The 25,848-nt window shown below is 48.7% G+C and overlaps 9 protein-coding genes across 9 annotated transcripts; 5 read left to right on the plus strand and 4 right to left on the minus strand.

Annotated features, from left to right (window-relative positions):
* Nucleotides 1–2,002: 2,002 nt before the first annotated feature.
* AO090113000049 (uncharacterized protein) lies at nucleotides 2,003–3,265 on the plus strand (the record flags this gene model as incomplete). The annotated part of the gene is made up of 1 exon (XM_023237788.1): nucleotides 2,003–3,265. The coding sequence occupies one exon, from the start codon at nucleotides 2,003–2,005 to the stop codon at nucleotides 3,263–3,265; it is 1,263 nt and encodes a 420-aa protein (XP_023092581.1).
* An 804-nt stretch (nucleotides 3,266–4,069) lies between these two features.
* On the minus strand, nucleotides 4,070–4,804 carry AO090113000050 (uncharacterized protein; the record flags this gene model as incomplete). The annotated part of the gene is made up of 1 exon (XM_023237789.1): nucleotides 4,070–4,804. One exon carries the CDS (start codon nucleotides 4,802–4,804, stop codon nucleotides 4,070–4,072), a length of 735 nt encoding a protein of 244 aa, XP_023092582.1.
* Nucleotides 4,805–9,785: 4,981 nt separating this feature from the next.
* On the plus strand, nucleotides 9,786–10,141 carry AO090113000051 (uncharacterized protein; the record flags this gene model as incomplete). Its single annotated transcript, XM_001824193.3, has 2 exons — nucleotides 9,786–9,831; nucleotides 9,885–10,141. 2 exons carry the CDS (start codon nucleotides 9,786–9,788, stop codon nucleotides 10,139–10,141), a joined length of 303 nt encoding a protein of 100 aa, XP_001824245.3.
* A 1,070-nt stretch (nucleotides 10,142–11,211) lies between these two features.
* AO090113000052 (uncharacterized protein) lies at nucleotides 11,212–12,768 on the minus strand (the record flags this gene model as incomplete). Its single annotated transcript, XM_023237790.1, has 1 exon — nucleotides 11,212–12,768. One exon carries the CDS (start codon nucleotides 12,766–12,768, stop codon nucleotides 11,212–11,214), a length of 1,557 nt encoding a protein of 518 aa, XP_023092583.1.
* Nucleotides 12,769–14,633: 1,865 nt separating this feature from the next.
* On the plus strand, nucleotides 14,634–15,130 carry AO090113000053 (uncharacterized protein; the record flags this gene model as incomplete). The annotated part of the gene is made up of 2 exons (XM_023237791.1): nucleotides 14,634–14,818; nucleotides 15,007–15,130. The coding sequence occupies 2 exons, from the start codon at nucleotides 14,634–14,636 to the stop codon at nucleotides 15,128–15,130; spliced, it is 309 nt and encodes a 102-aa protein (XP_023092584.1).
* A 762-nt stretch (nucleotides 15,131–15,892) lies between these two features.
* On the plus strand, nucleotides 15,893–17,568 carry AO090113000054 (uncharacterized protein; the record flags this gene model as incomplete). Its single annotated transcript, XM_023237792.1, is given in 3 exon segments — nucleotides 15,893–16,696; nucleotides 16,713–17,408; nucleotides 17,461–17,568. 3 exon segments carry the CDS (start codon nucleotides 15,893–15,895, stop codon nucleotides 17,566–17,568), a joined length of 1,608 nt encoding a protein of 535 aa, XP_023092585.1.
* A 463-nt stretch (nucleotides 17,569–18,031) lies between these two features.
* On the minus strand, nucleotides 18,032–18,553 carry AO090113000055 (uncharacterized protein; the record flags this gene model as incomplete). Its single annotated transcript, XM_001824197.3, has 2 exons — nucleotides 18,032–18,436; nucleotides 18,509–18,553. 2 exons carry the CDS (start codon nucleotides 18,551–18,553, stop codon nucleotides 18,032–18,034), a joined length of 450 nt encoding a protein of 149 aa, XP_001824249.3.
* A 1,542-nt stretch (nucleotides 18,554–20,095) lies between these two features.
* Nucleotides 20,096–20,497, plus strand: AO090113000056 (uncharacterized protein; the record flags this gene model as incomplete). Its single annotated transcript, XM_023237793.1, has 1 exon — nucleotides 20,096–20,497. One exon carries the CDS (start codon nucleotides 20,096–20,098, stop codon nucleotides 20,495–20,497), a length of 402 nt encoding a protein of 133 aa, XP_023092586.1.
* Nucleotides 20,498–23,489: 2,992 nt separating this feature from the next.
* AO090113000057 (uncharacterized protein) lies at nucleotides 23,490–25,814 on the minus strand (the record flags this gene model as incomplete). The annotated part of the gene is made up of 2 exons (XM_023237794.1): nucleotides 23,490–23,616; nucleotides 23,854–25,814. 2 exons carry the CDS (start codon nucleotides 25,812–25,814, stop codon nucleotides 23,490–23,492), a joined length of 2,088 nt encoding a protein of 695 aa, XP_023092587.1.
* Between the last annotated feature and the right edge of the window lie 34 nt (nucleotides 25,815–25,848).

Genomic DNA, 25,848 nt, shown 5'->3' on the forward strand with positions numbered 1-25,848 from the left:
CAGAGCGGAGTATATTTCGTTGAACATATTTCTCTTTGCCGATGACACCTGCGCATCGCTTATCAATTCTACTGTCTAAGGTCCAGCCCTTGAACACCATACTGACAAGATGAAGGAGGAAAATATATGTAAAGGTTTATGGACAAGGCAGCCGCTCTGCTGTAGTTCTAGTGCGTGTAGCATCTAGTCCGCTATCCTGTGCCTGCTTGTCCCGTGAAGTGCCTCCCGGTAGGTAGTCTTTTTGTGAGTGTCTTAGGGGTGCTAACAGGCCTCTCCCATACTGTATATGTCCTTCTACACGTTGGTTTCCACATCTATCTCCAGTTGTCGGTGTCTTGTTCGCTCGTAATTCCCCCCTCCCTCCCCCCACCCGAGAAGCGAAATGAGCAATTCTATCTGGTGCCCAGATTCCATAATGTAGAATATTCCCTGCAGATGAGAAATAATCTCGTTATACTCCAGTCTGCCTTACACCACCGAGCTGAACATGTGAAGCATTATTCACATCCGGTCAGCATACAGCGGGTACTAGCGGGGAGCATGCCTCGAGCTCTAGAATTGCCCCCCACAGTGGCACTAGTCCGTGAGACTAACACCCTCAACCGGACCTACAGCCCTAACAACCTTCCTAAATAGATGCTTATCACTCAATTCCCCAGCTAACCGCTACGCATGCTCCTCATCACCAGCCAAGAACAAACACGTTGTCCCTGACCCAGCCATCAAACTCACAATAGCCCCAGCTTCCCTCCCCATCCGCAAGGCCACTCCAATATCAGGGTCAAACTCCTCCGCCGCTTCTTGGAGATTATTATTCAAATAGGGAGTTAAATGTCGAAAGGAGGTACTTCCCCAGTCAATCCCCAAGCATTTCTCAAGCTGCTCACTCTGACTCGGTAATACCTCCCCAGCCTCTATCCTTCTAGCGATAAACTTATCCGACCTCTCAAACACAAGCTTCGTCGACAACCCCCTAGGCATTATCCCCAGCACCCAGTGCCACGTCCGCATTGACTCAGGATTAACATCCACGGGAATTACCGGTTGGTGATACCCAGTCCCTATCCCAATCAACCCACGGATTCAAAAAGGCACATCCTCCCCAATCTGCGCCCCAATTTCCATTAATTGCTCGTCGTTTAGCTCGGTCTTCCAAATATGATTGCACCCAACCAATGCAGCCGCCGCATCGGCACTCCCTCCACCGAGACCAGCTTCCGTGGGGATGGACTTGACCAGGTTGAAGTGCAACGCTTGGCCTGAGATGCCTGCGAAGTCGGCGAGGCGTTTCGCCGCCTTGATGACGAGATTGCGGGCATCGGCTGGGATATGATCGGTATCCATTCCGGATACGGTCATTGTGAATCCTTAGGGATCCTGGGATGGCGAAATAGTCATAGTATCGTAGAGGGAGATGGCCTGGTAGACCATTGTGATGTCGTGGTAGCCATCTTTGCGGAGAGCGCCGGCGTGGAGATAGAGGTTGAGCTTGGCTGGGATTTGTAGGGTGATTGGTGTGAATTGGTTGGGATCAGGTAGACCCATTGTGTTGTTTTATTCATGCGAGGGGTGAGTTGGAGTTAGAAATTCTGGGTGGCCTGGGAAGCTGATAAGGATAAGGCAAGGTGGCACGCGACAGAACTTGCGGTCAGTGAAGGTGGGGGATCTGCTTGAACTCTAGATATGTCACTGCACTACTAAAGTTTGAATCTCTGCTAGTCGGATTAGTTTATTTGATTACTTTGTGGGTCTTTACGTACCTAGCGAGATGGGAGTAGTAATGATCTACAGCTTTTGGTCTTAGCTGAACTGTGGGGCAAGGAACACTCGTGAGCTGCAGCTTGAGCTTTAACTTCCCATTACCACATATAAGACTGAGTTGGACTGCCGATCCCCAGTGTTTTTTGTTAAACTTTAATTTTATCCTGAGCTTGCACGCGGACGGTACGTGCTCCGAACCAACCTTGTGCAATAAAGGCTGATAGTGGCCCCTTTAGATCCAATGTCCTCAACGCTCCCAACTTTCGGCACTGTTCTCGTCGCCGCAGGAACAGGCACACGAGCAGGAAACGCCAAATGTTCTAAGGTATATCGCGAACTTGCCGGAGAGACTGTTATATCCCGTGTTGTCCGAGCCTTTCGTGCCTGGGATCCCGGCCATCCCATTGTAATTGTGCGGCATGAGAATGATGCGGCACTCCTTGCGAATGCGATTGAGGGAGCCGATGGACAGGTATATGAGACAGTTGGCGAGGCCACGAGACAGGCTTCTGTTCTGGAGGGCTTGATATTCTTGTCGTCATTGGAACAACCCCCATCGCATGTTCTGATCCACGATGCGGCGAGACGGTTTATATCGCCGTCTTTGTTGGACAAGACCCGACATGGGATGCGTGAACAGCCTGATGTCGGAATAATTTTGGCGATTCCAGTTTCTGACACAATCAAGTCCGTTGATGAGAATGGCTTGATCTCCCGCACAGTACCGCGAAAAGGTCTATACCGTGCGCAAACGCCACAAGCATTTTCGCTACCCACTGCACTGAAGATTCACGACCAGCTTGCCTATGATACAAGTGTCGAGTATACAGATGATGCCTCTCTCTTTGAGCAAGCAGGCCTATCCGTCCGTGTCATACAAGGAGAAGAGAAGAACATGAAACTCACATATCCGACGGATTTCGAACAAGCGGAACGAATCCTTCAAGCTAAGCCTCGATTACCAGAGGTTTCTATTCCCGATGTCCGCGTTGGACATGGATATGACACCCATCGACTCAGTCCTGCGACAGAAATCACCCTCTGTGATGTCAAAATCCCCCATACCTCCGGACTGCTGGGCCACTCAGACGCGGATGTAGGCCTTCATGCTGTAACGAATGCGTTACTGGGCACGATTGGGGCAGATGACATCAGAAGTCATTTTTCGCCATCAGATCCCAAGTGGAAAGGTGCTTCATCGGATCAGTTTGTTCGACATGCCAGGAAACTTGTCAGTGATGCTGATGGCGTCATTACCCATGGCGATGTGAGCTTAATATGTGAACGGCCTAAGATTGGTCCACATCGGGATGCACTCAAAACGTCTGTGGCTCGTATACTCTCTTTGGATAAGTCGCGTGTATCCATTAAGGCTGGGACAAATGAGAAGGTGGGCTTTGTGGGAAGAGAAGAGGGCATCATCGGATTTGCAACGGTAACGGCTGTGTTTCCTGGCGGCGTCCCGCAGGCTGAAATCAATCCTGATTATGATACTACCTACTAGCAATAGTTTTCCCAATGGTCACTGGGAAAGGACGTTGACCTTAATGTTTATACTGTTTCAACTCTTTGGTAGAGGTTTTGAGGATCGATGCCTATTTAATACCCATTAGTATAACTCACTAGATATACTTCTTTACTCCTATAGACTACTCCTAATCTTATAGGTTAGTACATACTTGACTCCACTACTGAGTATGTGCCGTCGTGCCTTCTCAGTTGGGCTGTAACCACCCGACTTGGATTGGGAGTTGACTCAAGATAATACAATCCTGACGAGTTAGATTGACGGTCAGCTTGGACTGCTTTCGGTTCGAAATTAACAATATAACCATTAATGATTCTAGTATGTGGGCAGGAATCCGTCTCTGATTCACTCTTGTCTAGCAGATTCCAACCCCTACAACTGATGATAGTATTAAATAGAGGCCTGCATTGGATAGTCTCCGCCCTTCGAAGCTTTTTGTGCAGGGATCAAAGTTGCGGTATCCCTAACGAGAGTGCCTGACTTCACTATTCTTGTGATCAGTCATAACCATACAATGAAATCTAGGGCAGCTAGATCCTACCGGTAGGCCCAGCTGAGATAGTCTGCTTAAGTATGCATGAGCAGACGGGAAGCCTTGTTCTTCACACTTCTGTCGTATATACAGGTACAAAAGAGAAAGAGAATAGAGAGAAAAGGGGAATAAAAGAAAGGGCTAAAGAACAAATAAATAAATAGACATCGTACGTGGATCCCCCCGGGTCCAGTGACAGAGTATCATGAGGATGTCGAACGTTATCCTCCTACTAGAAGCGTCTTCCCTTAACTCTTCTCTGCAAGAGCAGCCCGTAAGTCTCTGTTCTCTTTGAGAAGACTATAACCACTCTCCACAATCATTTCGCACCCCTTGATGAGCTTATCTACCGCAGTCTGCGTAGAAGAGCTCCCTGCCTCACTTTGTTCTGTCTCCAATTCTTTGAACGTAGAAAGCAGCGTTTCCAATCGCTTTAGGTTTTCAGTTGCTTCCAAATACGGGTGAGTTGAGTGACCTCTAGGTGGCGGAAGAGCGAGGCGTTGAGGGCCAGGCTGGCCTGTTTCAGAGTCTGGATTAGCCGATGGCGATCCATTTTCTGCATTAGCACTCCCAACAACTGTATCATAGACCAGGCGAGAATAGCTTCGTCGAGAGTAGATCTCTTTCAATTCTACTCGTCGTTTGAGGAACATGTACACCCAAGTTCCACCAACGGTCTCATTAATTGGAGTGCCTCGCTTAGCAAGAATGGTGTTGGCCATTGCTTCGACCTGCGCCCGCGAGGGGGCAGTTTGATTTCGTTCAATCGCTGATAATGTCCATTGTACCAGCGCATCCTCTTCTTCCTGGGTCATTCGGTGACAGTTCGCCCATTTTTTTGGCCGAAAGGTAACCCCGTTCATCCTGTTGCGTAAGGTTGTTGACGGCACTCCATATTTCCTAGCTGCCTCGCGTACCGAAGAGAATTTGCCCTGTTTAACATCTGAGATGGCTGCTTGGATCCTTCGTTCCTGTTCTTCCATCTCTGGGAGGGGCTTGAGTTTTGGTCTCATTATTGGCGGCATGGTTGCTGCTTGCGCTGCTGGCAACTCCGAGAGTGAGGAGAAACTAATTCGGAGCGGGCGGCTCACGGACAACTCCCCGGTGTGTCACATGGCATCGGCCCGACCGGGTAGCCGAGCCGATCCCCAACCCTATCTATCTATCCTTTTCAGTACAAGTTGTCAAGTTCTGTCACCTGTGGAAAGGTGCCTTAATATCCTAGATTCTTGAATTGTTTTTTCTTTTATCTGAAGGCTAGCTTCTTCTTAGCTACTACATATTATAGAATTTACTTTCTCAGCTATTTAAAGCTACTAGATAAAATCCCTGATGATTTATCAATATATTCTCTATTTTAACTAAAATATATACAATGCTAGCGGCGACACCGATGCGAGTGAGTCCGCATCAGAATCCTGTTTCTGGGCCTGCGTGACCAACTGATTTTAGGGAAAGCGCTGGATGTTCTATGCTTCGAGCCGATTTTTTAGACATTGAAATCTGTGATCCTTGACAACGACGGCCTCGGAAGTTTAAAAAGAAACCGGGAGAGTCTGCAGCTTTATCAAAAGGGATGAGATTTGCGCCAATATGCAAAAAGGACAGGTGAGTGATAATCTGTGCGAGGAAACCTGGGGCCCGAAATGTTCACGCAATCTGCAATTCCTCAAGTGATAGATCACAAACCAGGCACCATCAGCGATTTCACCAAAGAGTACAGTCCTCAAAAGTCGGATCTTCTCCCTTTGGCAATGAAGTAGTTCTGGACCTCGGGAGATTTGTGTTCCTTATTCTGACGACTCGTGTTCTCAAAGATCGCAAGTTCACTCCTGTCAGTCACATTCGTCGTCGAGGACAACAAGACCCGGAAGAATGAGCTGGAAACGGAGGATTGCTCATATTCGACTACCGGTCTCTGGACAGAGTTGGCCGCTACGCCGAGCATCGATTGTATACGCTATAGAAGGTTGTTATCTCTCCCGCCTATAATGCCCGCCCCTCGTCCCCTAGCTAGAAGCTGTCGTGCAGCGTCCCGCTGCGGCAGGCGTCTTCTCTGGCGTTCGGCCACCTGGTCCCAGACCTGGGTTGGGGTGTCCCCGGCGCCATTTCGCTACTCCATGGAGACCCCGGCCTCGATCAGCACTTCCAGCATTGCGTCCCGTGCTTGAATGGAGTGATTCGAGTCCACGGGCTCTAGCTTCCTCCAGCAGCCTGTCCAGTCGAAGACGAACAGGCCACCCCGCATCACATCATGCAGCGGAGTATTCCCTCGATGATTGGTGGCATTCACTGTCGCCCCGCATTGAACGAGATAGCGGAGGAGATCGAGCTGATCCCAATGGCGAACAAGATAATGCAGCGCGCTACTACAGCGCGCTACTACCGTCGACCTGAGCGGGGTCGTTCACTCTGACCTGCTCCAGCACCCGGTCGATCAGATCGAGGTCCAGCGGTTGGTCCCACGTGTAGAGGGTCAGTTGATGCAGAAGGTTGCGACCCCCAGGATCACAGCTGCGAGCCTCGGCTGCATGAGCAAGCAAGAGCCGGAGTACAGAGAACGAGAGGCTGTTCGCGATCGCTTGGCTCACGGGGGGAGGGCCCTCGGGGTGAGGAACTTTCACGGCGGCCGGGTCGGCCTCGACCAGTAGGGTCACTGTCTCCAAACGGCCAGTCGCGAGGGATGCCTTGCGATCGGGTCAACGCCCAGTGCAGTGGCAGCCGGCCCTTGCTGTCCATCGCATTCACCATGGCCGTCCGGTCGACCCGGCCGCAGTGGTCTAGCAGTACGCGGATGGCGTCCGCATTCCAAAACAGACTGGCGATATGAAGCGGGGTGACTCGGGTGGTGTAACTAACCCATATCGTAGATGCTCGATCCGATGAGGCCTCCCCAGCACTGGCAAGTATGCACTTGTTCCTCGGTGTTAGCTGCTGCAGAGATCAATCGCGCCACCATGGCGGAAGTGCCCGGGGCACGGCGGCACCGAACAGCACCCTTCCTGATCCAACAGCCAGTAAATAAAGGTTTCATGTCACCACCCGCCGTGCTTGCTCCTCTTCCGTCTCCTCCTCTTCATTCTCCACATCTCCCAATCCGACGGCCGCGCTGAACAGCGCCGTCCGGCCCTGAAAATCCTGTCCGCTCAAGCTCGCTAACGGCGGCTCTCGCCGCAGCAATCACTGAAATAATTCCAGGTCCGTCGTCGCACACATATCATGCATGAGGGATATGTCTACTCGAGCTAGATACGTCTGCAGACTCTCGTCAACAGAGGAATCTAGACTCCCCGAGAACATCTCCACCAGGGCGCGGAAACCCGGAAACTGTGGTGCTCAATTGCGTAGGCGAAGGGGTTATCCCAATCGTAGCCGTAGTCCCGGAGGATGATGGGGTTCGTGCATTGTCGTTGGTACTGCTGGAGGGCTGCGACGTCGTCGCGACGGAGGATCTCGTATAACAACTCTCAGGATTCCCCTTCGTAGATGGCCGCGCCGTCCGTGACATAAAAGGCCGAGGGATCCCACCCCTTGAGGTTGGGATGTTGCTCGTGATAGTCGGCATAGGCAATTGGCAAGATAGTTTAGGGGAGATGGGGATTTGGAGAAGATGTAGATGGCTGGAAGTGAAAAGAGAAAAATAGAGGGAGAGGGGGAGGGTCCCCGGGTACTTATATGTTCACTGCGGGGCCGGTCTAGGTTATTTCAGTGTTGGCTTTGGCACCAATAAGAGCATCATCCGACACATCAACTCTCTCTTTTTGTCTATTTATATACATACAAGCATACCTCCATAGAGTCTTCGATGGGCAGGCATCGTTCTTCTCGCAGCCTGAGGTCCACGCGCACGCACGGCTTGGTGGAGGGGTGATAGTCAACAGGCTGACTGATATACCAAAGGACACCTAGTCGGCTCAAACCCTTGCTTATATCCAGGTGTTACTGTATGGCTGAAATTAGTAGACACCTCGCGTCTCTGGGTTAGTGGTGTTAGCGTGGGTTCAGGCCCCAATAACAACGCCCAGAGAAAAGGAACAGCACGGTAAATATATTGGGGGTCCACCTTGACCCATGGTTCCAACGAAGCCGCGGAAGTCCGGCAACAGCTCTAGCTACTCCTAGGCCTTCCCCTTTTCCCTTTTCCCTTACCACTTGGTCAGTTGTTCCTTTTTCCTTTAACATGTAATCTATACTAGTTTTGATCTCCCCTGATATCAGGAGCGACAGTCCGTTATGCTTCGCCGTCATGCTGACTATCAATGTTGGCCTCAGCAGGGGGGAAATCGTATAACATGACTATGGATGACGATCGGTGCCCAAGGCTCAAGAATAGAGTACCAAGGCCAGATCTATACGCCCGGCTTCACACCGGTGCCAATAGCACGTACAGCTAGCAAATCAAGAAGTAGAATGGGATGACTAGTGGAAAGGCTTTATAATAAAGTTTCAGCGGTATCTCGTATCTACGCATGATCCGTAGGCTTTTTGTTAACACAATGAGGCAAGATTATGCCAGCTTGGCTTTAGCACTGTGTGGGAAGGGAAGAAGGGGAACTACATACGTGGTACCACTGAGAAGGGCAACAGACGCTCGCAGGTGTATTTCAGCCTGATGCCATCAGGCCCCGTCGTAGGGCAAGGCGGGGGTTTTGCTAACGGCTGGACCGGACGGTATCCACTACTGACTCGCTAGAAGATGTGGAATGCAATCCGAGTTGTTGAGGTCCTTAACTAATGTGGGGAATTGGCGCGACTGGCGCGGCGGATGAGCACGCTTTTGCTACGCGCCCTCCAATGATCTGGCATACACTTTGGGACTCGATAACGGAAAGGTCGTTGTGTGGATCGTATCAAACGCAGTTTAGACATTTTATCTGGCTGCCGTGGGTAGTGGCAGAAGCTTGGTTCTGTTATTCTTTCTCCAGATGAGAAATGAGGCGACAAGTAGATCTACTCACTCTGAGCAGTGCCTTTCACCACAGCCTCTTCTTGCATATGGAATTTGAGGCAGTTGCTGAACGCCGCACGGTGCTCTTACCAGGACCCTCCACGCTGAACGGTCGGCGTGATTTCGATGGACAGACAATGCGGGGATAGCCTCGCCCGACCCGTGAACTATCATGTTTAGCGTACGGGGCCACGGCATCGTACCGACCGGTCAGGATACAGTACTCTAGTGACGCCCCTCTCTCGAAGGCCCTATCAATTAGGCTTACCATGGGTGTATGCGCGACAAATAGTATATATTAACGCAACACGAAGTGCACCTGCACGGCCTACAAATGACCAAGATGGCGTGCTTTGACCCTGTTGACATATCACAACGTGGATAACAAATGGTGACTATCCAAAGAGTTAACTAATCACAAAAACGTGATAAGAGAGCGCAAATCTAGACACTAACGCGGCTAGGATACTTAAAACGAGATTTAGATTCGTACATATCCAATGGGAATTGCTTCTCGCCCTATGAGATAGTGAAACCTCGTGCATATCACCGTGCAATGAGCCAAACGCCAGTATATCTGTGTCCCAGGAATATAATCCCTGTCTGATCGGGCACCACTGCCGCCTGGCTCTAGGCTTCCCTCCCCCCTCCCCCGGCCCCTCACAAGCCCCGAGACTTCATGTGCTATATAAGAATGAATAACGCCGTCCTGTTGACCATGCTGAAGCCTTCCCACTTTTCCTTCTGACCTACTGGATTACGTAATATTCACCATCTTTTCGTGGCAATGTCTACACCCCAAAGGTCTAGTCCTCCCAATGAAGAAGAAGTATGTGAACCATTACCCCTCCTAGATGCTTTCTTGAAAACCCACTAACTTCGCTCAGCGAAGGGTCCAACTGCCTCTCAATCCCCAGCGTGGCATAGGGCTTGCAACACTTACCTATACGCGTAATGGTCCTGTAGGAGAAGATCGAAGATTCTACTTCCAAGACGATCGCATAATCCCTGCAGAGATGGTTTCCCGTATGAACAGAAGTCAAGAGACCAGAAGCCAGGATTGTATATGCCACAACCCCCAGACCTAACTAAATAAGCAACTGATGGCAGTGCAGTGGAAGGTATCAGCAGCCAATGCTCACTGTCTGACGACGGGGAGTCACAGGAAGAGCCCACGGAGGCTTGCCACTGTTACCGGGATACTGAGATCGACGAGTCCTCTCACGTCTTTAATGGAGATATGGTTGATGGCATGAAAGCTCCACGGGTGCGGAAGCATCATATGCGGGGAGGCTCGGTGAAGGGAAAGAGCAAGCTGGTTAATGGTGACCTTGATAGACACACCTTTCTTGCGTTTTTCTGTCAAGATTAATACAGCAGTTTCCGTTTGGCCTCCCGTGGTAGATCAGGATATGTTGGTTTTGCTTCCACTGATGCATTTAGCTAGTCCTGGTGACTATATTTCACCTATGGTGTTACATTGTCTATTCCGAGGCGACTATCTGCTATCTGTAGCGACGTACAGCGAGTACAACATACACATATACCGGGAAGACATAATAGTCCTATAGTGGATGGACCGGAACCCAACGGATATTAATCCTGTTTCCTTTTCTTTATAATCTTATAAGTGACTTATATATTTGGCAAACGTATTCCTGGCCCCACTGTTGTCGCGGATGCCTCAGTGCGAGTGTGGCTGCCTTATTGCTTGTGAGCAGCGTGATTCTATACTGTTGCAGTGCTAGTAGCATCCTCAATGCGTTTGCCATTGCTGCCAGCTCCCCAAATATAGATTCTGCTCTGACCTTGCACCAAGCGTGAGAGAGAAGCATTTCCCTTTCAGCTTTCTATACTTGGGCGGCCGCTGCTGGACCGCTCCTTCATATCCTACTACCCCATTCCGTGCTGAGCTGCTCACTGTGAGCTAAATCGTGGTGTAGTGTCTCCGGATAGCGGTGTCACCGTATGTGCTCTTTGATTGTTGTAGTAACCCTAAGCTGAAACTGGGCTAAACTAAATTCGGAAGGGAATGGAATAATGATTCTCCCCAGCGTTGGAAGTTGTCCCTTGGTATGGAAATATCTAGATTTAGTGGCAAGCTATGTATTTTAAAATTACAGAGGAATGACTGGAGAGTTTGTTTTTGTAGGAAAGAATATATATAAATCTCATTCTCAGCACTCCACGGCCCTTCTTTTGCAAAGACACTAGAAAATACGAAATGTGGAATACAAAGAACATTCATTATAGCGTATGGAATCCTATGATAACGACCTGACTATTCTGATACCCGAAAGTAATTGTAGCGTCATGGACTGTATAACTAAAAAATGAACGATACTCAGTAGGGAGCCACAGTAGATTCTCGCCTCCTAAGGCGACCTAAGCTTGAGTGTCTGCCGCTCCCTGCCAGTCGCTGTATCCCAGAGCTTACCCACCTCACGAATTGAACCACAACTTAGCAATCCGCCACCCCCGTTCATAGTCCAGATCAATGTAATATCTCCAAGGACTCAAGGCCACATGAATAGCCTGACACTCCCAGTCGAAAGCGACTGTCGCGTCCGGAGTACCATTGAGTCTCTTTACCATATCGACAACCAGTATGCACCCAGTAATAATCTCAAAAACGGAGAGCAAGGAAATGATAGCAATCGGTCCTGGATCTGCCCATCGTAGCATGCTACGAGGCGATAAGCTCGGGCTTTTATCTCTCAAGAAACAAGCAAAGATCATCATGGCGAGAGGCGAAAGGGCCAGTAGTGTCAATGCAAGGAAGATTAACCCGATAGCGATAAGTGGGTTCGCATTCAGATATAAGAGATGAAACCCAAAATCAACGAACAGCCAATTGCGTGAGCAGATCTGTGTCGCTGAGCAAGTCGAAGCTCCGGGCGCAGCGTCGATTTGAGACTGCACGCAATCGTAGCTTGGATCCGGCGCACGCAGGCCCCAACCAGGGCCAGGAGCCGTAAGGGAGGGAAGATTGATATGGATCACGTACCACGAAGCAATCCACTGGATGACTGCTAGGATGTAAAAGATCCCCCGTGCAACATTTTTCCCACGACGGTTGGTTCCAAAGGCACAAGAAAATGGATGGTATCTGAACAGGCCGGCATATTTCCAGGGGATTACCCAGCCAACTATGAAGGGTGTGGCAGCGCTCTCTGGCGCGGCAGCCAGTTTACCAAATGACACCCACCACCAAATGAACGAAACTAGATCATAGCCAATAAAGAGCCAACTGTACCAGTGTACCTCACCGAGCCCTTTGCAAGGCTTGTTTCTCGGGCTGTACAACGCTTTCTGCTGTAACAAAAGCTGAAACAGTGATCCTACTAGAAAGCCAGCACATGTGGCCCAGCTAGTGAGGAGAGTCGGCCACATGGCCGAATCGCGTGGAGTAGACGGAATGACCTTGTAGTCATTGAAGCAGCTCACGGCTTCGCACCATTCCGAGCTGTTGTTCTCGTTCAATACCGCGCTACTGCGGAGGTACCCAAAGCCAGTAATGGTGCTGCTATTCAGTGCGACCCGCATGGCGGTACAATTTGTCGTGGATCCTGGTGCCCTGTAGCATTCCTCAAATCGAGTGTTTTTGTAGAGCGCGTATTCTGGGCTGTCGGACCTGTAGCCGCCAACATTGGGGGATTTCACCGCGAACACTACGGTGAAAGCTATCGCGACTCCCGTAAAACTGACCATTAGGAAGAAGGCAGTCCCTATAATTCCCCAGGTGGCATTTCGCTTCCACCTTTCGTCCATCTTCTTAGGTATTGAAGGGAATTTGCAATTGGCGACATCACCTGAAGAAACATTAGTGGTTACAAATTTCGAGGGAGAATAGAGAGTGAAGGACAGCAACATACGTTCGCCATCAGGTGTGTGATTATACGGGAGTTGGCCATACTCATAGTCCGTTGACCCTGTTCGCAAATTAGCCAGTCGCGGCATGGTGAAGAGGCTGGATGGCGATTTTGGCTTAGAAGTCATCATTCAGAGTTACGAAGTATATAAAGGATTCATTTCGAAGTCTCGCACAGTTAGAGTGGAATGGGATGCCAAGCGCGGCCGTGACAGACCAGAATGTGCTATTCATATTTACCCTGCAGCTCGTATATGCATGCGCCTCACCAACACCTCCGTGGAGCGATGCAACCCAATCAATAGCGCCAAATAAGCCAAGGTCAGCCGCATGCCATCGGAATGATTGCTTTTGCAGATGAACTGCTTGCTCGTGGCACTGCCTACCGGCACCACTTCTTATTGTGGGTGGGTCATCGTGTGGAACAAACATTTATAAAGGTATGGAATGATTAAGTATTACTTGGTTGGCCTACTGTGATTTCTGTGGGCTTAGATAGTGGAAATCGTTCAAGAAATGAGAGGCCTCCCCTTCTCAACCAGGGCTGTGCGACTATAAAGCGGCGATCACCTGTTTCTTCACTAGGCTAGACCAACTTAGCTGCTAGCACGGGGATTTGGCGTGCGGCTTTATGGCCAGGAGTCCACTCGTGTGAGGATTAGGGTGAGATTCTCATCCTTGGTCGCCCACTTACCCTCTCAGCTGACCTCTGGTTTCATATTATTGGATTGCTTCGATCCACCTAGACCACTGTCTCTTGGCATAGCCTTCTGGGGTTGTCAATCATAGGCCTTAATCTGATAAACTGGGAACCCACGGTCTCTGCCGTCACGGCCCGAGCCTTGGAAATACGGCTTTGTGATGTGTCATGTAGCAAAGGTACCAATCATGAGAGCTCTTGTAATCAAGGAAGATACTGTGATTGGTTGATACAGTTGCCTCCCAAGACGTTATAACCCCAACATTTTCATAGTTAGAGCCAGTTTAGGGTGGGTTGGGGGCGGGTTTTGCGGTTAACCCGTACCATAATCTCAATCATATAAGTACTACCGTAGACATACACAGAATCATGCCTATCAGGGATAGTTATGAGAATATGCGGTAGGATAACCAACTAGATCCCTGTCGAAGCTCGAAGTATTTCTCTACCATTGATCAAGATAAAAATAAATTCGCGCCCAGGTAATAGCAGTTACGTATCTCTGGCGCAAATCATTGTGACGAGGGGATTCATCGTAAAGCCAGCCTTGCTCTCGTACCAACTATGCGATCACTCCTATATCGTTTCATAAATTATAAGCACTAGAAATATGCTATAGCTTCATGGAGTATTGCTTTGCATCACTGCTACGGATGCGACGGTATGGGGAGCGCTTCCCACAAACTGGGCCAAGAAGATGGTCCCAGATCCAGAGCATACCATTAACTGAGCCTTCAAAGTATGCCATCGATTGGTTGGCATTGCACTGCGACCTTTTTCTGGGTGATTCAGGATTTGTTGTACGGCCTACATGAGGCCACTCAGCCAAGTTGGACACCGTGAGGGAAAGGAAAGAGCAAATGGGGTTAATGTCAAATAAGGTCCGGTTAGTTAAAACGTGGGAAAGACAATCAACCTCTACCGAGATCATCCGATTCGATTCCATTACGATTCCACATATATATATCTCTCATATATCTGTGCGTATCGAGCCGGGGAAGTTCCCTACAACACCCATCCTGGGAGAATGTCGTTGGTAATAACGACTCCGCTGGAAGTGCGATCAATATGACTTGTCACATCCTCATAGAGATAGAAATCGTTGATTGTTCTAGATAGAAGGTCCTAACAGAGGCACGCGTGGGCGCTAGGCCTAATTGGGATCCCGTGGTCAACATCGATGGATGACTTGCCATGAGGCTATGCAAAGGAACCTGATGTTTATGATGTATGGACGAGAATATCACCATGGCCCTTGCGAAGCGTGTTGTGCCAAGTCTAATGTAGCTGAGAATGCTACAAGAACACCGAAAGTTTGTCGCAACTATCACCTCATTCCCGTATGACCTTGGTGGGAATACCTTTGTTCTCGGGGACGCTGAGACCATCGTGCCCTTCACAAATATGCATTCAATGTGTCGTGCTATCCTTCATAACTTGATAGATAGTGAAGGCGATGCTGGCAATGGCAGATCTGGGTATGATGAATCTAACTGAAGACCAGAATATGCTACTACAATGACTGAGGTAATGATTTGAGACACTACTGAACATAGCTGAATTATCGATGTAGGTAAGGACTTACCTGCACTTACTGTTGAAGTTAATATACCACTAAGCCCACCCTCAAGCTCCACAGTCGGTCTGGTGGCTACGGTGTATCCAGAACCAAAGGTCCCTCTTGCCTTTATAGATTTTTGATACGGGGCCAGTATGGCTACGGGCTAGTCTATTTCCAATATTGGACTAGCCTCCAGCTTATGAACTGCATTATTGACCACGGCGCCTAGATAATGTAAACAGACAGGGGATAGATTAAAAGTTGCCAAGGCAGGCTGATAAAAAACGTGGAAGTGGGTCTCGTGGCGGATTGCATCGGCTTTCAATGACGCCACCATGGAAGACCTCCATGCTTCCAATACTACTCCGTAGTGACTAGTTTGTCCTTCAGATCTGACGGTGCTATTCCTGGATAATGTCCGCATATGTACCTTGCATAGGTCCAGTGCCAGTAGAGCCGAGTACGGCGGATAACGCAGCGATGCCGATAACCCTAGTGAGAATGACTGTTTCATCTGCTCAACACTATTGAACCTATATGGCTAACTTGGCACGGATTACCGGAGATTGATCCCGAGGCTCAACTGCCGTGATTCGATGAGAAAAAGACTAGGACCCACAACCTTCTGCCGGTGTTCTGCAAACAGTCGCTTATGTACTGATTGATAATGCAGAGCTGCTCCACTTTCATTTCCATATCCGTGGTCCGAGTGGGTCAAGAATGCCTTTAAACCCTAATCAGCAGAAAATCTCGAGTAGCTGAGGGAATTCACATCGGCTAAACGAAAGGAGATGGAAAGGGTCGCATGGGATCCATCTATCGCAATTAACATCGTGGATCCTAAAACGTTTACCCGAATGCCGCGTTTAAGTAATCAAAAACTGGTGGCTCCACGCCACGCACCTTCATATATAATACCGTCTACAGTCGCTACAGCGTGTTTTGCAGTTCTCATCCCTTGGCATTTTGACTTCCGCCTCTATCGTTCAACATGAGGTTCCTTCGCGCAGGGGCTTTGGCAGCCTCGCTTTCCGCCACCTCCGCCTTGAAGAATAACACCTACGACTATATTGTTGTCGGCGGTGGTCCTTCTGGTATCATCACAGCGGAGAGATTCGCCGAAGCGGGCAAGAATGTCCTTCTCCTCGAACGAGGTGTCGGTCCCACCGTTAGCACTGGCAACAACGAAACGCTGAGCTGGAACCGTACCTTGACCCCCATCGACGTTCCTGGACTGTCGGCGGATATTGCCAACTTGGACGTCTGGAATCAGTACATGTGTACTGACACCGACGGAACTGCGGCTTGTGTGCTGGGTGGTGGTGTCACGGTCAACTACATGGTCTTTGTCCACCCCCCTGACCATGATTTCGATGACAAGTGGCCCCAGGGATGGAAATGGGAGGATGTCAAGCCCGCGTCTGAGCGTCTGTACCAACGCAATCCCGGAACCACCCAACCTTCTGCCGATGGCAACCGTTACGACCAAGGTCTTTACAAAGTGCTCTCCAAGTTCTTCAACCAGCTGGGTTGGAAGTCAGTCGACATGATTGCCGCTCCGAATGAGAAGCACCAAATCTACAGTTACCCCGCGTGGAACATCGTGAATGAGAAGCGTGCTGGTCCGGTTCGTACCTACCTGCCTCTGGTGAAGGATGCCGACAACTTCACCCTGCGCCTGAACTCTAAGGTCAACCGCCTCGTCAGATCCGGCAGTGAGGTGACTGGCGTTGAGGTTGTTGACGCGGTCACTGGAAAAACGGAAGTGGTCACCCTTGCTCCCCATGGCCGTGTGGTTTTGGCGGCTGGAGCGCTCTCTACCCCCCCGGGTGCTCTTCAACTCCGGTATCGGCCCTAAGAAGCAGATCGAGACGGCCAAGAAGAGTGGTGTCGCCGTTCCGCCGCAAGAGGAATGGATCGACCTGCCTGTCGGTGTCGGACTCAAAGACCACCCGATCTTCACTATCAATGTAGACACCGGTGCTGATTTCGGCCTTCTTGACTACGACAGCATTGTCAACGGCTCCGACACTACTGACATTAACCTGTACCGCCAGAACAGCGGAGTCCTCACCCAGGGCAAGCACCGCATGATCTTCTTCACTTCTAACCAGGTCAATGGACACACCCGATACTACCAGGGATCCTGTGCGCCCGCAGGTGAGGGTGTCGTCTCAATCACAGCCTACATGACCCACGGTCTGACTTCTGAGGGCCTCCTCGGTCTGGACGAGAAGGGTAACACCGTGATCGAGCAGTCACCCTACCTGACTACTGCTGAGGACCGCACCGCCGCAAAGCTCTTCATTGATCAGATCCTGTACGACATTACTGACTCATCCACTGGTTTCAAGTTGCAGGGCAACACTAACACCTCTGCTATCCTCGCTTCGCCGTCTGTTGGTGTTCACTATGTCGGCACGGCCAAGATGGGCACTGACGACGGACGCAAGAACGGCACATCCGTGGTCGACACCAACACTAAGGTGTATGGCATGGACAATCTGGTAAGTTGGATTGTAAAGTGTTTTTATCTGTACGTTTTGCTAACTGTTGTAGTATGTTGTTGATGGCAGTATGCACCCTGATCTCCCGACGGGTAACATCCAAGCCACCATCATGGTTGCTGCCGAGCATGCTGCTGCTAAGATTCTTGCCCAGCACTAAGCATGTTTACCATGGGTACCATTATCTAGCTAGTGGGAGGAACCTTTTCACTCTAGATGGAATAGACGACCTTTCTTTTATAGGTTGAAGTTGTCTCTGTATTAATCGAACAAAATAGACCATTTTTTATATTCTGTACATAATTATATCTTTAAAATATACTAAATTCTACGTCTGAATATCTGTCTTTTCTGGTTTGCCGTCCATGGCACTAAGGTCCACCATCTCTTCCGTAAGCCGATCCGCCATGGGTGACCGGCACCAAGGCCGACGTGGTGTGCTTTCACCTTCTTGTCTCGCAGTGGACTTACTATCATAGAACCAAATAATATCTGTAACATACGTGCGGTACTCGATGGTTTTCTAATCATTGTTTCGGACCAGCCATACATGACCAGGATGTTTTTGCATCCTAGTTACCCTGGCAAACTAGACCAGTGTACCAATCACATCGATCTGATGGTTACTCCCCGACATTCATACATGACATTTTCGCATCATCCACCCAGAACCACAATCCATTCCAGTTTAGTTCCGGGAATGATATCCCATCCCCAAGCTCGCCTCTTACTTTTATCACACCCGTCTTACCCGCTATGTCAACCCGTACCGATCTCCATTCATTATTGTCGCTGCCTACCAATCCATTCTCCTTCCAGTTTTCCGACTGCGGTATTGGCGGCATTACAATCTCGAGATTCATAGGAACATAGGCCGTGGAAATTGGAAGGAGAGGTCTAGAAATCAATGGGATGGGCTGTAAATCCAAGGAAACAAATGGTTCTTCCGGAGTATCGGGGAGTGAGACTTTGATCTGGCGATACGGCGGATGGTTGGCATCGGATGGAATGAATTCGAATTTGGCTAGCTGAAGGGGATATAGTCAGTAAGCCCCAAGGAATATAATTACTCCTGGTACTAAAAGGTTGGGAGTCCTCACTGTCTTCGGTATATTCCAATTCTTTCGACCTGGAGCATTCCACATTCTGAATTAGCTCATTCACGTAACCAAACGACACAGGGAAGTAGATTGCGTACCATTGTAAATGGAGTCAAGTGAAGACACATATATCCTGGTTATTCTGTATCTCTTTACAGATTTGTCTTGGCGAGGGTCTTGGAATACACCCGGTGCCCACAGAATCTCGTCATATGGCCCTAAAATCACAAAAAAGTAAACTTTCTATCCCTGCTCAAAGAATGGATAAGAGCGATTCATACCCACAGGAGACTCCAGGTACCGAACTATCATGATCAAACTGAATCCTCCCTCGAATTTTCCACTCTTTTCAGGATCCGAGAACGGGGCAGATGCTTCCAAGTCACTATACGAACCCTGCGGCAGGCCGTTTGCGTGGTTGGCTCTTGCAAAAGAGAACACGACTTGTGCGCGTATGTTTTTCCATGGAGATGGAGCTGGTTTGAATTTTCTTTCCTGACTTTTGTCCATGGTTGTCTCGATGCAATTTCAGTTTGCTGTAGGCTCGTAGCATAAGGAACGGTAAGTCTATAGGCTAAGTAGAGCCACTTCCTATTTCGCTGTCAGTAAAACATAGATAAGTTTAGGAGTGGAACATTGGACAAAGAGAGGTCTTGGGAGAGTTACGTTTCAGTGAGTATATTTTCAGCTACGCGCCCACCTTCAAGATTTGCTCAGCGACGTGTCACTATATACTCGGTGAGCCATCACGCGCCGACTTTCTGCAAGGGGGCAAACTGATGCATGACTTAGACCAGAAGGAGTTTCCTTTTGTCACCAGATTCTGTCTAGACAACCGAGCCATGCATAGATCGCTCCCACAACCTGTATTTCGGGTGGCTGGCTGCCTTCTGACAGGGATTCAATACTACCCAAGCCTTGAAGACAATTAATCTCTCTGATTCTCTCTCATTAGAAGTATTGTCATCTACCCATTCTGCCTCGTCCATTCTAGCTAGGCCCTTAGCGGCTTACATGGTTAATTTCACTAGCGTCGTATCCCGTATATAGTAGGGCATACGATATGGCAAATAGGCCAACGTGGAAGAGCCCACCGCTGTGCGCTGTCTGACACCTCGGAGGCTCCACACCTCACTACTTGCGCAAACTATTAGATTAATGACTCAACCTCGTTAATGATTTATTCTTGCCAGATACAACTCATATCAACCCAGGTCCTGTCCTGTAGACTCATATGACCTTACCATTTATGGTTTTAGGTGGGCTGAGGGATAAGCTTAACACTCCGAATATACGAAGAAGAATTGCCCAGATCGCCGCTCAGCCATGGTAGGGATATCCATGTGCGCAAAATGCATCCGCATATGTTCAATCTCTTCTTTTCTGAGAATTACCTCATGACGTAATAGGTAACTATCACGCCACTGTTCCAACGGGATATACGACGCTCATCGTCTGGTGTGGGTATAGGATAAACTGCTGGGGTTTGTCCCTAACGTTTAGGTTCACTTGTACTCGGCACGGTACGAATCAACACATTCGCCATAACGATATTATTTTGTGTTTTGTTCGACTATTTCCAATACAATGGCTAGCTCGAGTACAGAGGGACTTCTCCCAGCTGATGGAAACTTAACGAGTTACGATCAGCGCGAGGATGGTAATATGATGGAGATGGTGGAAGTCGTGGTGGATAGGGCGAAGAATGAATTGAATGAAACTGGACGGAACATTCTCGCGGACGTCAGTCAATCTGTAGATGATTCTCTCGAGCAAGTCAATCAAGCTAAAGATGACACTCTCGCTCAAGTCAATCGAGTTAGAGATGACACTCTCATGCAAGTGAATCGAGCTGCCCAGGCTGTCCAAGCTGTCCAAGCTGCACAACCCGTGCAACCGGTGCAAGCACAGGCAGCACAACCAGCGATATGTGCATGTGTGCAGAATAACACCTGTCCGTGCAAAGGGACATTCTCTTTCTCCAGGTAACTCTCATACCCGGATGACATTGCTTCGCTAACCAATTCAAAGTCTTCTTTCGCGGATAAGACGCAGAAACGGAAGAAGGATAGTAATATGTTCTTGCATTCGAGACGGTTGCAGCCCCGGGCCCGGTGGTCAAAATTGTACATGCCGAAACCCTCGTCTAAACGCTACCGAGTCCTGCAAATGTTGCCCAGACCGGAATTCACTTATATTTTCAAGGTTGGCCGCTGACATCAATTCAAAGCGACTGATACTTATGAATTACAGAGCTATTACCTCAAGGAATTCATGGATACCCATCTTTTGCGGTATCCTACTGGCCATCTTCACCTTTGTCCTACCCTTTACGGGGGTCATTCTACAGGAACTGAACGTCATCAAACATCGTATGTGGACTACGCGCTTTTTATGGTACAGCTGACGTCTTGCAGAAACCATAGTACCGCGCCTAGGTATTATCCTTGGGTTGCTAGCTTTCGCCATGGTATGGATCTACTATGATAATGTGGCAGTCACCGTCGTGCAGCTTGGAGATTCGAGGTGGATGTGACACATCCAGATACCTTGCCGTCGCCAGCATTCGTGATCGCCATAGGTTATGGCGACGCAGCATTTGCCCAGTTCCGCAGAACCCCCCACAGCGGTATACTTACGAAGTGCTTCTGGCCAGAATATGATAAGAGTTGCCCTACGAACTTTTCAGATGTTATAAAGTCGTTCAACTCAAGTATATATGGCCAGTTATGGTATTTATCGTTTCGACCCAATTCGACCAGGGAGGAATACAGCAATCCGTCACAAAAGCATATACTTCAGGTTTTCACAAGTTGTGCGTATGTCACTCGTGGGGAATCAATGCGAAAAACTAACTTGATATAAGGGGATTCTGCTTCGATTAGTTACCATTACAACACAACAGCACCGCAGCTTCCCTATTACTATTATGCCATCTTTGACTCTAACCTGGACTTCGAGAAGGGCCTCGAGTGTGGTCTCATCACGTTGAGAGAAATGCCGGCCATTGGCTCCAATTCTTTCGCTATCACTGCTTCGTATTACGATGATGCACTGAATGTTCTTTACCCAAATAGCAGCAGTAGTGCATGTGCGGAACTTGGACACCACCTTTACCAGTTTGATACCTCGTTATCGTCAACTGGTGGCTATAATTATACTGCTTGTGATGCGAATGAACAAGAAGCATGCATATCTCAATATTGATTAGATATGCGTCGCCTTATGTCCAATCATTTACGACAGTACAGGGAAAATCTGCAACGGATATACTAACAGATGAAGGTGGTATTGTTGGAGGGATTGCATTTTTGAGTTGACTTTTCACGGTGATCGACCAGCTGTGGTAAAGCTACGAACTGTTAGGAAGCTGTATCCATGTGCGTGATGTTGTTTGCTTGCCCGATGCCGTTATATTCGTATATCTTAAGACAGTTATACTCACTAAGCTTCTAACAGGGATACCTTCTATGGATATATTCATTGAAATCTGGTGACCTCTGTGTGAGGCTTTATTAAAAAGCAGGCTGCTTGTTATTGAGGTGCTTTACTTTGGTTAATGCATATATTGATAATGATAATGATCAGGAGATTATTATGATTAACAAGTAACACGTCCATGTAGAGTCGTTCATTATAACAAATAGATAGCCCTTGGCAATATCCCTAGGCTGCGACATTCAGATCGTCCCCCCCCCCTATCGGCCGTGAAGACAATGATATATTGGTACTGTATCGGGTTCCAGAATGCTACCGCTTTCTATTCGTCCTATTGGCAACGGTTAGTCTCCTGACATTCTTGAGTAAGCTTCTTTCCACGGATGCTTGGCTGGTCTGATTTCCGCAAACGGAACGATCTAGAACCCGTAGTCTCACAATAGACGGGATCTGGTTCGTATTATTAAGAGCGCTGGGGAGCTACTGTTGGGAACCCTAAAAGAACCAATAACCAAGTCTAGTTACAGGACTGTACGGTTGTTCTCGGACCTAAGAGTCACCAATGAGCTCTTTTGGCGATGTCCTGACACTTCGGAACTGGGGGTCTTTAACTCAGAGGATGTTTTTCAATGAATGTAAAGTTACGGGACCGATTGGAATTAGTTGCAACCAGATCAAGCGTTTTTATATCCCTAGATGGGTGACAAAGATAGCCTATACGCTAAACACAGGTAATATGCAAATAATAAGACGAGGCACAGTGAGACAATGCCATACAGAGACTTCAATATGTTTTTCCACAAAGGCTACCTAGCACTTAAAAGGGAATCCTGAAAGCTTAGAGTCACGCTTCAGTTTGCCAATTTACATTACTTAAATAAGGCATTCATCAAACTGTCGGATTCGATGGACTCTTATCTCCTCTTCCAACGACAAGGCTTAGGAATGTTATGGCCCTCATTCTTCCTGGGAAAATGCGTGATCTAACTCTAAAAGAATATAATCCATGCTTAGAGCACCCCGCCAATTATATTTCGGGTGGCTGGTTGTCCTCTGATCGGGATACTACCTAAGGCTGGGTTCAAAGCCAATGAACCATCAGGATAACGTACTTTAGATCAAACATTTCTCGTTCACCCCAGTTAGATCCTCAATGGCCTACTTATCTACTCTACTAGCTTTGCTTACTTCTATTCATCTGAAGATATTGTGGTGTTGTACAGCATATACACGGGGACAATTTCGGGGCTTGTAATGTGAAAAGCAGATAACTTTGCTACCGTCTTTAAATAAGAATAGTTAAACTCGATTGTGGATGATTGGGTGGTTTTTGATTCTTGTGTTTCAAATTGAAGTGGCTTTTGACGGTGTTTTCGTATAGCCTATTGCTTTGTACTCGGAAAATATATGTCAGGTAGAGTGCCTCTGCTCTTGAACCAGGAAGACCTTCCAAATACAAGACTAGTCTTTCATAGCAGTTTCCTTTACTACAAGGCATCTACATCCATAACACCGGATCTTGCTAGTAGATGTGTTATCACAATCATGTTATGATTCTATTATTGGAGAATTCCATGATCGGATTATCTCGTCCAAATCCAAGATTAGAATTAACTAGCGGGTTCGGGGCGGGGCGGGCCGGATCCAGCCGCGAACCCATCACTCTTGCCCTAATAGCGTAGTATGTGGGATCTTCCAGCCGCCAAATAGTGCTGTTATAAGAGGATCACTGTCTGAAGTGGGTAGCTTAGAATCTTACAGTCCAATTTGTCACGTATGAGGTAGATAGCCCACTTAGTTAACGTTCATCTGAGGTATCTGCATCTCCTGGCTTCGCCGACCGTGTATACTAGCGTTGGTGCTATATATTCTTCCGTCACTCCAACTCCAACCTCAGCGCATCATACTGCACGTAAAGTGCATCCGGCAGCAACGCAGTCTCCGTACTCGACGCATTGAACGGCAAACTCAAAACAAACTCATTCTTCCCTTCTTGGAGATTCTTCGATGGAAACGCAAACTTCTGCTCTATATTCTGGCAGGAAACAGCACTGCGTACCCCACATGATCCACTCCGCCAGTACGGGATCACCCATGTGGACTCATACCGTCCATTTACATTCACCGTCCAGGGAAGATTACTGTACTTCCCTTCAACGGGCGTCCACTTCGCGTTGCCGTTCGCGGTCTTCGCACCTGCAATCTGCACGGTGAACGTCGCCGTGTTCGTGTTGTGGAGCTGGTCTGCAGTTAGGTCGAATGTCACCGTCCAGTTGTTGACATTGTCATAGTATGGCTCAGTGCGAAGATGATTTCCCTGAGAGGGGAAGAATGCCCAATGAATGTAATTGAGGTCTTGGGATGGGTCGCTCTTTCCAACATGGAAGTTGATTCCCTCGGGGAAGTCAGCTGGGTAGTCATATTTTCCCCAGTATATGCGATGTTGTTCTGGTTGTAGCGGCTTGGACGTATCCGGTGCGTAGCCATGCAGGTACTCTCCAGAAGACTTATCCGGTATACCGATACGCCAGATTTCTTTACCCGCGCTTTCCTCTTTCCAGGTGAAGCTGTAGTCTTTGGACTGCGATTTCAAAACTTTGACGTGGTCTTGGATAAACCATCCGAAGATCTCGTCCGCGTAAATGGTTATTCTGTATGTCCCTTCTACAACACGGGGGATGCTAAAGCTTCCAGATTTGTCAATCTCAGCCCAGTACTGCAGAGATTCCGTGTTGAAGACATTGAGCTGGAAGTCCTGTCCATCCTCGGAGAGCACAATGATTGGCCTCTTTGCACCTTTGGGTAGCGATACCTTTCCCTTGAATGTAGTCCTCCCAGTCGACGGGGTGAAATTGGGAATATGATCCGCGATACTATCATAGAACTCAGCATTCCACTCCGGGTCAGCGTACTTGGCAGCATCTGCCCTCAAATCGGCGAGTGTCGTCTCCGAATCCCCCCGGTTAAAGTAGTAAAATTGAGGTCCCCACGTGCGATCAAACCCATGCGTGAGGTTTGGCGTAGGTGCTCCATGATGACCGGAGACCAAATAATTATACACAATGCCATCGACAACAAGATCAGAGTGTAGAGGACCTCCATAGTACGTCTCAACGGTGTTATGAACTAGCCAAGCGCCGAATGTGCTTCCGTCAGAACTAGATGAGCCGTCACTAAACAGCCCATGGACGTCGTGGTTTCGCCAGCTCTCCGCCAGAGTGTATTTGGTAAAGTAATCCGAGTATTGGGAGACATAGGGATCATCCGTAACGTTCCCTATGTAGGTTGTCGCATCCTGGACTACCAACCCACTGTTGCTGCCAAGAGGCTTTGGTCCGTAATTGCCATCGCTGGTAGAGAAGTGCGTCCAGAGGTCCGTGCTCGGTCTAAAAAGTGTGCGCAATTCTCCAAGACTTCGTAGGGAGGGGGTGGTCTCGTTGAAATATGTGACTCGGGAAAAGGCATGGAGTCCTGTTTCTTCGCCCCGGAGGAAGAACCATTGCGATAGTGTCTGGTTGGTTCCTGCATATGTAGCGCTCATGTAAAGTCCTCCATATGCGGTGCCAGTCGAGTCCGTGCCGTTGATAAGCTCTAAATGAGCGCCGCTACCGGGCGTCCAGAAGCCCGACGGGATGCAGGAACAGTCCAGGTATGGACCCTTTCCGGCGTTGCCGTCTACCGGCCCAAGTAGATCCTGGCCGTCTAGTTGGACGTCAACGATATGACCATTGGACTTGGCCAAAGCAATGGAGAAGCGGTCGTTAGCGAGGTTGAAGTGTGTCGAGTTCTCGGATGTTGTTAGGAGTGCTACGGAATGGCTTGCAAGGCAAGCTAGGAAGGCTAATGCCTTCCGTGAGGGGAGGAACATATCAATTGGATATGGAGGGGCTCAAAAAAAGATG

This window comes from Aspergillus oryzae, chromosome 5 (genome assembly GCF_000184455.2).
Source record: "Aspergillus oryzae RIB40 DNA, chromosome 5".
Taxonomy (NCBI): domain Eukaryota; kingdom Fungi; phylum Ascomycota; class Eurotiomycetes; order Eurotiales; family Aspergillaceae; genus Aspergillus; species Aspergillus oryzae.